This window comes from Carlito syrichta, unplaced genomic scaffold (genome assembly GCF_000164805.1).
Source record: "Carlito syrichta isolate Samal-C Ts95f unplaced genomic scaffold, Tarsius_syrichta-2.0.1 Scaffold314390, whole genome shotgun sequence".
Lineage (NCBI taxonomy): Eukaryota > Metazoa > Chordata > Mammalia > Primates > Tarsiidae > Carlito > Carlito syrichta.
The window spans coordinates 37,871-53,689 of NW_007258486.1; the positions used below are offsets into that span (position 1 = coordinate 37,871).

Genomic DNA, 15,819 nt, shown 5'->3' on the forward strand with positions numbered 1-15,819 from the left:
TGATGTGCAAGAGGTGGTTTGAAAGCACTCCCCTGATCCCCATTGGAGGATGAAGAAAGGCTTTCTAGGGAAAATGACATTTAAGCAAAGTCCTGTAATATCACTAGGAATTACATTACAGTACCAGCCAGATGAAGAACAAGTGGATAACTGGAGGAGCCTTGAGGAAGAACCTGGAGAGGGCAGAGGAAAGTCACCCACAAAGAAGGACTGCTATATGGCAAGATCCATTTGGAAGAAAGAGACCATGGGGAATTCGGGGAATTGCAAGTGGCAGAGTATGGCTGGTGCTAAAATCACATGGTAAGGACTGGCATGAGATGGGACATCTCTTACACAGTATACCAGATGAGCAGGGCCAGCTGGGATTTTGGTGAGCCTTATGTGCTCTGGTTAAAGAATCTAGACTTTTTCCTGAGGGAAATGGGGAGCCATTTTAAGATTTTTAGGAAGATAAAGGAAAGTCTTACTTTAGGGGGAAAGATTTATTATCCCTCATAACAGAGCAAGGTCTGCAGACAACACTGGTTGCAAAATACTGAATTAGGTGAGGAATCCCATCGACAATGTTAACTCTGCCTGACATGGCCTAGACATGGGTTCAGAAAGAAGAGGATAAATATGTGCAATATTAAAGGGATAAAATCTTTAGGACTGGGTGATTGATTCAACCATAAAGGATAAGGAAAGAGCAGAAGGTGACAATGACATAAAGAAGACACAAACATAAAAATGGTCTTTTATTTGGGTGATAATCATATGGGTTTTTTTCACTTATATATTTCTTTATTGTTCTCATATCATTTTGAATATTGTATATATTACAAGGAAAATTTTCCACGTATGATATTTATAGATCCAGTGTTCTTTAAAAAGATAGAAATCATGATGCTATCAAATGTTTCTTATAATTAGACAGTGATTATTGCTCATATTTGACTGAATCATAGGGTAAATCAAGGCACATTTTCCTCCATAACAGAGATAACACCTGGAAGTTAACACTTCATCCATCTCCATTCATTTAATTGAAATACTGATACTTGGAGTAATATAGAAAACTACATGACCATGTAAGAAAGAAAGTTAAGCTGTATACTTTGATATTCCTGAGAAAACCAAGAAAAAAAATCCTTCACAAATATTTTCTGAAAATTTTTCATAAATGTTGTTTTGTTTATTGTTGTAAACCAAACATTCTTGACTTTTATCCACTATGTTTGTATCATGGAAAAATATACTCAAATAGGAAAACAGTACTGGCAACCTTGACTTTATGTTTCTTAATTCATTCTGTGACTATTAACAACCAAAACCGAGTTAGATCAAGAAAGACATTTTTTAAATGAGAAAAATTCTTCGTTATTTATATTTTTTCTATGTAGTACTAAGTAATTTTTGTTGAAAAGAGTAAAAAACTTTCCAAAATTCATTTAAAAATCTAGAATAACATACACAAAATATACACAAAATGGCATATTATGCACAATAACTTTTCTTTCAAATAATAAAGATCAATATTATGACTAGAGTAGATATTATCCTCACTTTAGAGCATTGCAGTCGGGAAACAAGTACATATGAAAGAAGTAAAACTCTCCTAACGAATTCTCATGTGACTAGCTCTCTGTATTTTCTTTGTTCAAAAACTAAATATACTTCTGTTACGGTTAAACTTTAAATTTCCCAGCTAATTTGCCTTTCAGCTTGAATACCCACAAGCATCCAAGAATGCTTCAGACTTCAAACCCTCTGTATTCCCCAAATTTCTGTAAAAATGCATGTATTTCTCGTGTTTTGTTTCTGTTACTTTTTTTTCTGGAAATGACTTGACTCCCACAATATCCAGCAATCTTTGCCTTATAGACTTTCTTTTCATTCTTGCAAGTTGATCTTAAATGCCATCTACTCCATGATAACTTTCCAGATTCATGGGACAAAGTGATGCTTTCCTATTTTCTATCTTACCGCACAATGTCTAAAACATTCCTATCAAACCCATTTAAAGCTTTGTATGGCAGATAGTCCTGAGTTACCCATTCTCCTCTATGGTAAGACTCTTGAGGACATTGTGTTGCAAAGCTTAGACTCCTTTCCATTTCCTTGCATGACATTTCTGCTGAACCAGTGATTAAACTGAGTTGCTATTCTTAAGGCACATGGATTTTCAGCCATTAATTAAAAACTGGATACCTCTTTGAAAACTGATACCTTTGAGGTACTTCTTTAAAAGCTTGTTTTAGGATAGCCATCTTTATTAACTTAATTCAAATATTAATTAATAATATTAATTAATTCAAACTCAGGGACATATATTTTTTGTCTTTTATACGTATTTTAGCTTTATTTATATATATTCAATAATAAATGTATATAATATATATAATATATAATATACATTTGAATATGTGGCATAGTTCTAAAAATAAAACATAATTGATTCTCATTATCTGTTAGCATTAGTAGCATTAACAGTATTGAACACTAAGAATGGACATGAATGTCAGAGTTTTAAAAATCAATTTTATTTTTTTAAATAGAGGTAGATATAAATGTAGATAAAAACAGATTAGGATTTCCTTTCCCTACTCCACCACATATACACACAGAAACACACACACAGACATATAGACACACACACACACACACACACACACACACACACACACACACAGTTAAAAGCTGAGTACTGTAGTGGTTTTAAAGATATGTCACATAAGTGCAGTATAATTCCCCTCCCCTTGAGGGTGAGCTAGACTTGTTGACTTATTTCTAGTGAACAGAATATTGCAGAAGTGATGGGATGTTACTACTTAAATTATATTATAATCTTACTCTGTCTCTCATCTTAGTCTTACTTTCTGTCTGTCTTTTTCTTTTCTGTCCCTCCCTCTCTAGAACCACTTTTCTGGAGAAAGCCTGCTACCACATCATATGATCAGCCCTATGAAGAGACCCATGCAGAATCTGAGAAATACAACACAACAATTTTTAATCTCTCCCTCTGCACTTCTCCACTTCAGGCAAAAGACAAGAGTCATGTCAAATTTAATTCTCATAACAGAAGGAATCATATGCTGTGCTGTGTATCCCTCTATGAAGTTTGCATTACTTCTCTTTCTCTTATCTAGCTTTTTCACATTTCAAAATTCAGTACTTCAGAAATAGGGCTGTAAGTTCGCTCAGGCAACCGTAGTTCAGAGTTGTCTTTGTAGGCAACATAAATCAGCTTTTGTTTAAATAAAATAGTGTACTTTATTTTTCTCACTTCATTAGGCAGGAAATTAATACCCAATCTCTATCAGAAATATAAATGTTCCAGCTAGCAATTTAAGAACTAGTTTTAAAAGATGCCCATGAAGGAAGTAGACAGCTATTTGAAATTAAACATACATGACACATGATGAAAATAATTTCTCACCATATCTTATATCTGTCTGGGGTGAGAGGGTCTTAAAATAAAAAATAATCATGAAGAAAGTTATTATTAATAGGGACCACTGTGGCTTTGGGGTACATCAGGGATTCACCTGGGGCTTCTAACTGTCACAGCTTTAGCAATTTGTTGAGCTATCTTTTTAAGTCCTTTTGACTCAGGATTATTTGCAAGATCAGTGTTTGGTATTTATACACTAAATTCAAGAAACAGCAAGTGAGTTGCTGCCATCTGCGGTCAGCATGACCTGACCTTATCCATCCAAAAACCACAACCTCTTCCGAACATGAAAGAGGGACTCTGGCAGAATTAGCCTTCAAAATTGTCTCCTTAAAAAGTCAAAGAGTAATCTGGGAGGCCGAGGTGAGGGGATTGCCTGAGCCCACGGATTCGAGAACAGCCTAGGCAACTTGGTAAGATCACATCTCTACAATGAATCAAAAAATTAGCTGGGCTTGGTTCACGCACCTGTAGTTCTGCTACTTGGAAGGAAGGCTGAGGTGGAAGGATCGCCGGAGCCCAGCAGGTCGAGGCTGCGGTGGCAGGGAGCAGCCACTGCACTACAGCCTGGGCAATGGAGAGAGACTCCAACTCAAAAAGAAAAAAGGTCAAAGAAGGCTCATTATCTGTAGCTCTTCTATCCTTTCTTTATTAAAATTCTTCCCATTCTTTGAGGTTCATTTAAGTCTCACCTCCTCCCTAAAGTGTTATCTGACAAGTCAGTTAACATTGATCTTTCCCAGGAAACCCCCTCAGGTCCCCACCAACTGTGGGAACTTTCCTGTGCTCTCAATAAATCCTGCTTTAAAAAAAAAATTGATCTTTCCCTTTTCTGAGCATCAAGTTTATTTGTAGCCTTTATCAAAGTACTGCCAATTAATTAAATATGTTATTTGTTCACTCTTATTGTTTGTATGTCTTTTCTCCTCTGATAAAAATATGTTTAAAAATCTGCTAATGTTTTACATGCTTGTATTTGTAAAACTTTGTAACTTTACATGTTAAAGCTGTATTTGGTATTGTGGAAAATGATCTTGTTCCTCCAAGATTCTAAAGTGTAGAGTAACATTTTATTATTGCCTTGCAGCACTGACATAGAATTTGACATCTCATGGAATAACAATAGGCATAAAGTTTAACTCCAAAGTTCAGATCAGTAAAAGTGGGGGATGAGTCAGGACGTTAAAGACTATGTACAGATTGGTCAATTTCTCTGGAAGAAAGACAAAGTAGGTAGCTTTTACAGTGGAAATGGCTTTCAATGTTCAAGCTATAATATCAGCAAAGGAAGATAAATGGTATGTCACAGACAGCAGCTACTTAAGATGGTTGCTAACCTAGCTACCAAATAATGTATACAAAAATCAATCATTTTCTAATATATCACCAATATTAAGTTAGGAATGTGGAGAGGAAGACCATTTATAAAAGCAACAAGATATGGAAAAGCTATGAATTGATTTAACAAGAAATGTTTTGAGCCTGTATGAAGTATTATAAAAATATTTAATGAGACATAAAAAGAAACTTGAATAAATTTTTTAAAAATGTGTGCACCTGCATGGGAAGAGTTACTATTACAAAGAAGACAATTCTCTCAAAATTTCTTCACAAATCTAATAAAAAAATCCAATAAAAATTCCAATAGAATTTTCCTTAGAATTGGAAAAAAAAAAACCCATTAGAAAACGTATGTGAGTATGGCGAACAAAGGGAAAAAATCTTGGTAGAGAAAAACTATCAGAGAACATGCACACTTTTACATTTTCAAATAGTTATATTAAGATAATACGTTAATATTAGAAGAGATCATTTTATCAGGGGAACAGAATAATGAACTCTGACACAAAACTAAGTATTTAGCACATAATAGACATGGTATTTTAAGTGAGTGAATAAATAAGAGATTGTTCAAGAAATAGTCCAGTTAGCTATTTGGAAAAAAATCAGTTAGAATCCAATTGGGATGTTTTTGGATCCTTTATAAATCCACCTAAAGTTCAGAAGGCCAATATTTTTGTTGATTATTCCTGAGTATAGGGTTCTTGGATATATTTCATTCTTCTAGTAAGTAAAAAGCTAAATATCCTTTATCTGACATGGCAGATAATTTCCCTTATTTTTTAAATTAAAGTTTCATCTATTTCTCTGATGACAACAGTGTTAATAAATGAATAAACTTCCTTTCCTAAAACCTTGCCTACATACCTTTATTTTTTGATTTTGGCATTTAATTACTATTTTGGCATTTGATTATCATCTGCTTCTGTCTATAATTTCTTTCATATGTTCTTCACATATTGCACTGAGCTCTAGACATCCACCTGTTCATTTCTCTAAAACAAAACTGAAAATCATTCTGACAGAGAAGTTGAATATCTCCATGCCTTTGCTGATCCATAGTCAAACTCCGAAGATTTCAATTGTTTCAAAGACCAAAGATATCTAACAACAGAAATATTTTGTGTCATATTAAAACTTGGAATTAAATATTTATGATATGTTAAATGTGGAACCTCAGAAACCCTACATAAGAAATTTTAAATGAGAATCAGGTGACTTAAATATCACTGTCTTTACAATGTCAATAAATCAATTAACCACTTTGTGACCTGGTTTCCTCATTTGTGAAATGGGTATAATACCATTTGCCTAACACTCCTCACCAGGATGTAATGAAGAATAAATGAAATAAGTCTGTTAAAGTACATTGAAAATTCCAAGGTGCTGTTTAAACGCTAGCTGGCATTGACTGTTATTTCTCTTCTCTTTGTTCAAACTCTAGGCTGGCAGAAAAGAAGAGTCATTAGGCTTTGTCTGGCAACTTGGCTCAGGGAAGTCAGGTCGGTCACTAGGATTTGGCAGGACTGTAGCAATGGCTAGAAGGAACTGATGACGTGGTTGCCAGGTGGGTGTGAATCCAAGCCCTGAGCTGCTCAGATTTCACTCTCCTATTCTGCCATATTCATTTAAGCCTCCATCTTGCTGATGACCTTTGCCTGCAAGAATCACCCGCACCACTGTATGAACCCTATTAGCAATCTGAAAGTGGTCCCTTCTTGCCTTTAAATGATCCCAAAAGCCATGTTTCTGTGAATTAGAAGGATTAGGTCTTTCATCTCAGTTCTGCTCCACTTCACCCTGTTAAAGATGATGAGTTTCTCTGCCCTGGACTCCTTACTCTCTGAGTCAGCAGTAACTGCAGAATCCTTTAAGAGAAAGTGGGTCTTTTATGAGGGGACATGTCCCTTGGACTTTATTGAGAAGTCTGGCCAAGATTGCAAGGAGGATTCTAAAGCTTTGGTCTGACTCAGGACTTTCCTACTAATTGGGTGAAACTTGCAACTTCAAGACAGTTCTCTTTTATTTTCCATGTTCCTAGTCTCTACTTCCTCTTCCCTAAACACACTCATATAGACAAATAATTTCAAGGAACAAAGGGGATATCAAATAAACTATTTGGAAAATATTTTCTATGGTTGCTCTGAACTCTAATAATAATTTTTTCATTTTACTTTTAATAAACACTTAAAGGATTATAATCAAACCATAATGAAGAATGAAAACACTTGGCTTCTATTAAATATAAGCCTGTAAAAGTATTTTACTGTTGCATATATGGTATTATTTTAGCTTGTATATTTTGCCTGAAACAAGAGAAAAATTTAATTATAAATCCTACATAAAATTGTAGTAATTAATGACGTTTGCCTCAAACAGAAGTTCTGTGTCCTCTTGTTATTCTTTTTATAGTAAGACATAAACGAAAAGATTGTGATTGTTAACTAGTGGAAAAAATCCAGAGTCCTGGGAGGCCCAGGTGCTAAATAAAAGGAACCGGGGATAGAGGAGAGATGAAAAGATTGAGATGAAGGTGTCTACAGATGCTAGAGAGAGAAACATCACCAAAATCTGTCTCAAAGACAGATGTGGGAGGCAAGGGAGAGACAAAGGCTCAGTAATACTAGGACTCCGGTCTGTTTTTTTCTGAAAATTATTGCAAATGTATTGTAGGATGTGTTTGCTTGAAAAATAACTTTCAGAAGAAAAAATATATCTACACATTTTAATTCTGGAAATTTTCACAGCTGTACTTAGCAAAATAGTTATCAAACCCTAAATACTTATTTTAAGAATGTTGTTCTTCACTTTAGCTTAAGATAATCTCCTTTAAGCCTTGCCAATAAACAGGGAATCTCATTTATGTTTATATAACATAGCATGTGATGAATTTCAGCCACTGCATCAGAATTCTACATTTGCTCTGAGATTACGAGCACTTCACATACTGATAATGTAAGTTAGCTTATCACCTTCCCTGTAAAAAGAAAAAAGAAAAAACTAATTGACAGGCATAATATGGATTTTTTTGTGTGTGACATTTTAAAGTCAGACTGAGGGTTCTGGCATAAGCTACCTTTGGGACTTTCAAATGGGCATTTGGAATTTGACCTATGGTGTTTTGTTCCAGAAAAACAAACAAAGTAAAATAATCCATGTAGCCCTTGAGGATCTGACAAAAGGCTGGGGTTAAGGGAGAAGGAGGAGGAAGGAAAAATAATGATAGACTGTGTCTGTCCTGAGTCACTTCCTGGAGTTTAAGTTAAGCAGCTAAAATCCATGTTATCCATTGGCTGACACAGCAAACAGAGGTACTGCCAGTCAAGATAGGTCTCAAATGTCTTGTATTTCATTTTTTCATAAAAGCCTGAAACAATCAGCCCTTCCTACTGAGACAGTATTTTTCATCTGGATAAAAATATAGAGAGAAATACTGGATTTCTCATGCAGAAAGGTCTATTGTGCTAGACAGTATGGAGATGTCAGTTCAACAGTGGCTTGAAAAATGTCAAAATTCCTGCATTTCACTTATCTTTGAGCTATCACACAAAAAGACTTTTTCTAATTTTATTTTTGACTGTTTCTTTTTTCCTTGTTAATTTTTATATTAGAGAAATATGTTTTCCTTGGTTAAGCAGTATGATAACATTAAGCATTAATGCCAAGAAAAAGATTCTGTAATTTAAGAAACCAAAATAACAGGTTGACCTCAATTTAAGTCCCACAAAGCCTCACTGTATTAATACAAGGAAAAGCACACGATTTTGGTGCATATTTATGAAGAAATAAGAAAGATTACATATTTTCTTTTTCTTCCTATTAGAGGAAATCTGAAAGTTTCATAAATGAACTTAGGAACAATTTTTCTTTGGGGAGCAAAAGCATTTACTTTTTGGAGATATTTAAAAGTCCATTTTGGATATATTATATATATATAAATATTCATTTGACCAATCAATTTATTGATTTAATCCAATAACAATTTAGTACATTTTAGTTGTTAGGTCCTGTGCTAGGCTCAGGGTATACATGATGAAAAACAACAAAAACAAATAAACAAACAAACAAAAACCACTGACCTTCCCTTGACTTATAGACAACAAATAAACAAACAAACAAAAAATTACATGGTTATTCATTCTGAAAATTGCTGGCAAGGAACAAAAAAGATACTCTAATAGAAATGACCTTTTTTGGAGAGGGTGGTCAGAGAACACCTTTCTGAGGCCATGATATTTAAGATGAGACTGAAAGAATGAGAAGAAGCAGCCTGTCAGACCAAGCAGATATTTTTGAAAATATGACCATTTCTGGAGATAAGTTACCATGAGGTGAAGTTATTATTCAGTTTCCAAGTACTATGAAGTGATAAAGAGAAACCATATTCCGATTCCATTTTTTTTCTGTTTTCTCTGTTTACCTTTTCTGGAGTTTTTTATTTGGATATAGAGTATCCTAGGCTGATATTCCAAATGCCAATTTATTTGCATTTACAATACAGGCTTACTTCCTTAGCTTTGCTGACAACATGGTGAAAGATGTGGCCCCTCCCTCCAACTCCAGTTTCATTTCACATTGTGACACTCTTTGGTTTTCTGTACTTTATCCTATTGTCCATCTTTACTTCCTACAGTGCCCATGCCCCTCCTGACAGAGCCTTTGCACATGCTGGTCCTTGTGTTTAAATTCCTTTTGTTCAGCTATCCCTGCTTTCTTTATCTCTAAGTGTTCAGGTGTCATCTCCTTCAGAATGAATGAGGTACCCCACCCTGTGCTTCTCTTTGGCACACCATATTGTAATTACTTAATTACACACTTGAATCCTCACCAGATTAGGAGCTGTTTGAATAACTCTTTGTGTCATTGTATACTCAACACAAGTAGTCTCAGGCACATAGTGCTTGTAGTTACATTATGAATTAATAAAATAGCTCATTTAATGTGAAGAAAAATAAGTTAATAGTAATAAAAAGGAATCTATACTTTTTTGATACATGAGAAAATAGGTATGATTTTTCATGAAAAATATTTTTTCAAAGAGGAGATTCTTATAGAAAACAAACATCAACATTTTCTTACTTTCTTTGTTTTGCCCATTGCCTTCAGGATGGAAAGATTTAGGTCTTCAAGTGCTGCTAGTACATTCTCATATTCACCCAAGTGTTGAGAAAAATATTCTGAAAAGTGAAAATATTGAAATAAATACATATTTGAGTTGAGATAATCACAAAATAAAAAACCAACAGATTATTTACTTTAAAAACAAATAAAACAAATAAAAATCAGCTATAAATGAAAACTGGAAGGTTTTCAAATGAGGCTAAGGAGGCAATATGCTCATTTCATTAAAAAAAAAAGAGAGAGCAAGAAATCTGGATGATTACCATTATCCTTGAAGAAATGTTCCTTCCTATAAAAATAGGAAAAAATAAATCTGGATCTACCAATAAGGTTGTTTTAATAAAAAAACTGTTCTTGATAATATATTATTATAGATCTCATTAGTATAGTAATTTTAGAAAAAAATAAGTTATATTTTATTTCTTCTAGAAAACTCTTAAGGATGGTAAGATGTCTTCAAGGTTAAAAATCAGTGATGCTGCAAAACACAAAATATCTCCTGGGGCATCTTCCATGTAACTCTTCCTGTTAAAATTTACTTTTTTCCAACAATTTGGGCAGAGCAAAAGTTATGTTTATCACATTTTTTAGTTGGTAGAAATAAATAATATATTGAATGGTATGCTTAAAATAAGAAGTATAAAAGTGGACCGATTCTAAATTAGCAAGTTGAAATATAGTAAACATGAATACAATATCTTATATTTACTTACAGAAATCTAGACATTTCTATAATGAAAGTGATTTAGCTTAGCAGAAACTTGTACATTGAAAAAAAACCTAGGACTTTTAGGTACTAAAATAATCAATAGCCCTTGACATTCCTGTTAAACTAATCTTTAAATGAACTGTTGCTTATGATTGTCTCTCTTTAATGTGCCATGGGTATTTGTGGAATTAAATTGAGATGATAAATATAATAATACAAATCACATAAATATAACAATAAATAAATCACTTGAAATGATTGGGATACATGTTTGGTGGAAATTGCCTTAATTATTTAATATGCCAGATGGAATAACTTGTTGACATTGCTATCAATAACAAATGGAAAGTGCCATTGACTGATTTATTAGTCAATATGCAGACTTATTCTGAAAAGAAAGAAAACACAGGTGAGCAAAAAATCTATTTTAGATCATGGTTGTCAAAATACAGTCTGTGTACATACACATGAGTTAAAAACACATGACATATTTTTGACAAAAAGCAAAATGTATGCCTTAAAAACAATGTGATTCAAATAATTTCTTATAAAGATTTTTTTAGGAGGGAATTAGCTGAAGATAAATAAGAAAGTAGATACTCCTTAAATACCTGCTTCAAAATAAGATTTTAATTCTTGGTTATGATGTTGATCTTCTGATAGGGTTAAAAGATGTCTAACCTTGTCTGTGTAATTACTTGTAATAAACAAAGTCCTTGTGGATGATGCATTTTTCATCAACCAGCAAGCAATTTATAGGGCTGTATATGTTGGGAAAATAATCAATATCAAAATCAAGTCCCTACTAAGCTGAAATAAGCAAAAAGAAAAAAATGCAGAAAGTAAAGTTGCTACTTTATTTTTATTTTAATACCTGTATATACAAAGCCTCAAAAAGGATTGTAATAGGGGTTTTAAATGCCAGTAGACTGAAATATTTAAAGTGAAAATAAAATAATTTGGTGCTAAAAACTGCAGGTTTATTTTAAAAAAAGGCAAAAATCACCTTTTAAAATTAATATTTCATTTATAGACAAGATATTTGACTTAATCATAAAGATTCCTGGAGAAAATTAAAATTTTCTTTCCAGTTTGAAAATGGACCTATGAGGGCACATACTGATAAAATAACATCAAGAAAAATACGATTAGAGGCTTCAGAACTGACTCCTATCTAGACTTCATTCATTCTATCTTTCTTTAATTCTTCCATTTGTTCATCTCATCTCCTCAAGTTAGAAAGAAAACAATCACTAGATATCAAAGGGATAGGAGCTTAAATTGGAAGTCTAAGTGCAAGAGTTATTTTGAGGTGATACAACTCACCTCAAAGCTCTTTTACACCTTACTCACTGATGGACATGGGTCAGGTGACCAAAGCAAAGGGGCTCCAATGAAGTTAGATGAAAGAGCCAGAGACATCTAATAGATTCCTCTCCACTTCATCATGGTGAGTGTTCATGTACTCATTCCTAACATACATTTCCTTAGTGCCTTTTATTTGTCTGGTGCTGTAGTAGAAGCTTGGAATGCAAAGATAAAAAGACAGAGCCCCTATCTTTAAGGAGCCTGCAGTTAAGTAGGGGAGATAAACATTCCAACAAACAACTACAATACATATGATCACTATTCAAGACTGTTCAAGAGGCTAGGTACAAGGTGCTATCCAAATGCAAGGCAAAGAATGCCCAAGCTGCCTGGGCAAGTCTGAGAGAACTTCATAGGGAAACATCACCTATGGCTTAGTCAGCAGCTGAATAGGACATAACCTGCTGGCTAATGAGAGGGAAGGCATGGAAGTAAGTGACATCTTGTCACGTGTGTAGGAGTCTGTGTAGTTCAGCATTGCTGGGATATAAAGAACAGGACTGGAAGATGTTTGAGGATGGGAGGCAGCAAGAAAGCAGGATACAAAAAATCAGTGGTGAGAGAGGAAACTGGATGTGTTGGAAACATTCATACTAGGTGTATTTACTTTTACCCTCGAGTCTAAGTCAGTGTTTTTGATCATTGGCCATCAGAATATTCTAGTACCTCACTCTTCAAACTGTGGTTTGTGGACCAGCAGCATCCATTTCACCTGGGAACATGTCAGAATGCACTATCTAGGGCCTACCTCAGACCTACTGAATCACAATCTGCATTTTATAAGACCCTCAGGTGATTTGTAAGCACACTTAAAGTTGAGAAACACTGATATGGGGCACTTGTCAGAATTGAGGATTACTGAGGAGGTCTCATCTACTAATCAGAATCTTTGGGTTGAGAACTAGGTTCCCTAGGACATTATGATGCAGATTAAATTTGAAACTACTATGGGGGCAATGGCAAACCATGGAACAATTTCTAAAAGGAGAGTGATGCTCTAAAATTTCCCTATTAGAAAGGTTACCCTGAGTGCACTGTGGATGATTTGGGGAATGTTTGTGACACCACTCCAAAAAACAAGGGAGTTATCAATTGCCAGAAGTGATTTCATCACAGAATAAGGACCATGGGTCATGCCAAAGCTGTGAAGTGAAGGATGGGAGTCTAGAAATTCAGCAGTACATCTGCATATGCCAAGATGTGGCAGGCAGGGAGGGGAGGTCAGTGATTGCTTTGAAAATGGCTGAGTTTGAACTGATGTTTTATTCCAGTCATTATGATTCATATTTCTCATTTGAATCACAATGCCAGTGTGAGCTGGACAAATATGCTTCGTTCTTAAATTACGGCATTAGAGAGAAGAAATATTGGTTCTTTAAAATGCTTGTCCTTTGGAAATCAGAATAACTTCCTGAAGAAAAAACCTACTTTTATTGAAACCCATATGTGGGTTTTATGGACTTGCACAAAATAGAGTTGTTTAGCATTTATGTAAATGTGTGAGAACCAACCCTCGTTAAATTTAAGTGGAGAGTCATTGAAAAGTAAGGAGCCTGGATATCGGATATAATGAAAGAGTATGATTTATAAGCAGATATATTAAACAAGTTATTTGTCAGAAAGCAAACCGTCTTCTCATGGATATCCAATGTGCCATCTTCTCTAATAAAACACCTTCCTCCATTGTACTTACTCATTGGTATTGCATCATCAAACTACAGGCATTTGTTTGTTTGTTTGTTTCTCTATCCTGAACCTTAATTGTTTAAATTGTTGAATTTTCAGGTTTGGTTTAAGATCCTAACCCAGGTGAAGTGAGGTCCAGTGGGACGCCCAAACTTCATTTGTACGTAAATCATTTATGTACCCAATCCTGACAGATCCTACATCTTTAAATTAAAAAAAAATTTAAAAAAATTCTAAGCCAAAACCAAAAGACCCATGGCTACCATAAAGGGGTCTCACTGGCAACTGATCTCACAAAGCATTCTCATGAGTTTAGATGAGTCTCACAATATGTGCTTTGTTAGAAGTTCTGAAGTAGTAGACCAGGTAGGAAAGAAAATAACTAAGACAAGAGAGAGAGTTAAAATCCCTATGTTCGGAATAGGAGGGTCAGTTAGAAATCTAGAAATAATGACTGTTTTGAGAGTGTACAGATCAGTGTCACTCAAAATGTTTTACAACTCAGTCACCAAGTGACATGTGCCAGAAAGCCATCGTTCTAACTGCCTGGAAGAGGACACAGAGTTTTCTGATTTCCCAGCACTCAGACTTGCTGGCACAGGTCTCTCAGCACTGTCCAGGTTCTGGCAATGCAAGCTGAAGTTGTTCTGCTGTCTGGCCCGGGTACCTAGCACACAGCTACTAAAAGAAACCTTGCGTAACAAGCTAATAAGCTTTTATTCTGGGAGTTTCCTGTATCCTCAGTTTTAATTCATCTTATTTATAGACTTCATCTAACTTTTAAAATAGTTTTATATCTGGTAGGTAACAACCAACTAGATGAGAAATTATGCTATCAAATATATTCAACTTTGCTCACAAAGCTTTCTTACAGATAAGCTTTCAGATCAAGCACTGTAGCTATGTGAACTTTCATTATAATTATTCTTTACCCATCTATAAATATCTGAAAATTCTTAATTATTGAGTTCAAAATTTGCAAGATGTTTCAGTAAAAATGAGTATGGTTATGAAAATGGCCATAAACTGTGTAGGGTCAAGAAAGTAATAATTATGCTCCTGATTGGAGTTAAAGTTAACACAAATACAAAACCAAAGTCTCAATGCTAGAGTTCAAACCCAAATGCCTAATTAAAATTGAATTATGTATTGACTGATAGTGATAAGATATGGCCAAAAGTTGCATTTAGGAAGGTCTTGGCAATTATATGTGAAGAGTGAATCATCTTGGCACTCCTGTAAGCTGCTGGTAGATATGCACATTGCAAAAACCTTGACAGAGGAAATTTATACTTTTAGGGCTCGACTATATAGAACCATATACACATCAGAATATTTACACTAGTGCTGTTTGTCCGAGTGGAAAGTTGGAAGCAATCTAAAAATCCATTAAAAGAGGCTTGGTTGGAAAAATTTAGATACTCAAGATACTGTGCAGTCTTTTAAATAAAATGAATTAGAACAGTAGATAATTGCACTGATCATATTGTATAATCTCACTGTTGGAAAAAAAACACCTACACATATATATGAATGTCATTATATGCATTAAAATGTATGGAAGATATGTTCCAAGTAATTAACAGTGGAGCTTTGTATTAGGGGAAGACAATGAATGAGAGATCTGACATTTTAGCTTATACACCTACATAATTCTGTTTTGCTAAATTTAAAAAAAGTAAAGTATTACTTTCATAATTAATGAAGATTAAGAGATTTTCATAATTATGAAGATCTTAGAAACTAAGCATTTTAAAAGATTTTGAATTTTACATCCATAACTTAGTAAACTGACAAATTAAGTAACAGAATGAAAATTTTAGACACGTACAATTTTATTTGGCTCTGGAAAAGAGCACATGAAATCTACTTCTCATGTCAATCAAGTTCTGCCCCTCCCACACACAAGGGGGAACTTGTGCGGGGTGTGAATTGACATATTTCACTTGCTAGCACTGAAGCATTTGGCTTTGATTAGAATCCACCTTAAATATTTGCTTTATATTCACAAAATAATGAGAAAAGAACCTACACTCTGGAGATTTAAATGCATATTCTTGAACAGAGAGGGGGAGGATTATAACACATGATTGGGAATACAATCACTGGATTTGAAACATACAAAGCAATTCTGTTGAATTAAAGCTCTATATACAAG

General features: G+C 34.3%; 1 protein-coding gene across 1 annotated transcript in view; it reads right to left on the bottom strand.

Annotated features, from left to right (window-relative positions):
* NECAB1 (N-terminal EF-hand calcium binding protein 1) overlaps positions 1-15,819 on the bottom strand; it is a gene marked incomplete at its 3' end in the record, with an annotated part of 117,157 nt that overhangs the window by 31,113 nt on the left and 70,225 nt on the right. The window contains exon 5 of the mRNA XM_008071577.1: positions 9,857-9,954. Within this exon, the coding sequence (XP_008069768.1) occupies positions 9,857-9,954 (98 nt within the window). The remainder of the gene's footprint in view (positions 1-9,856; positions 9,955-15,819) is intronic.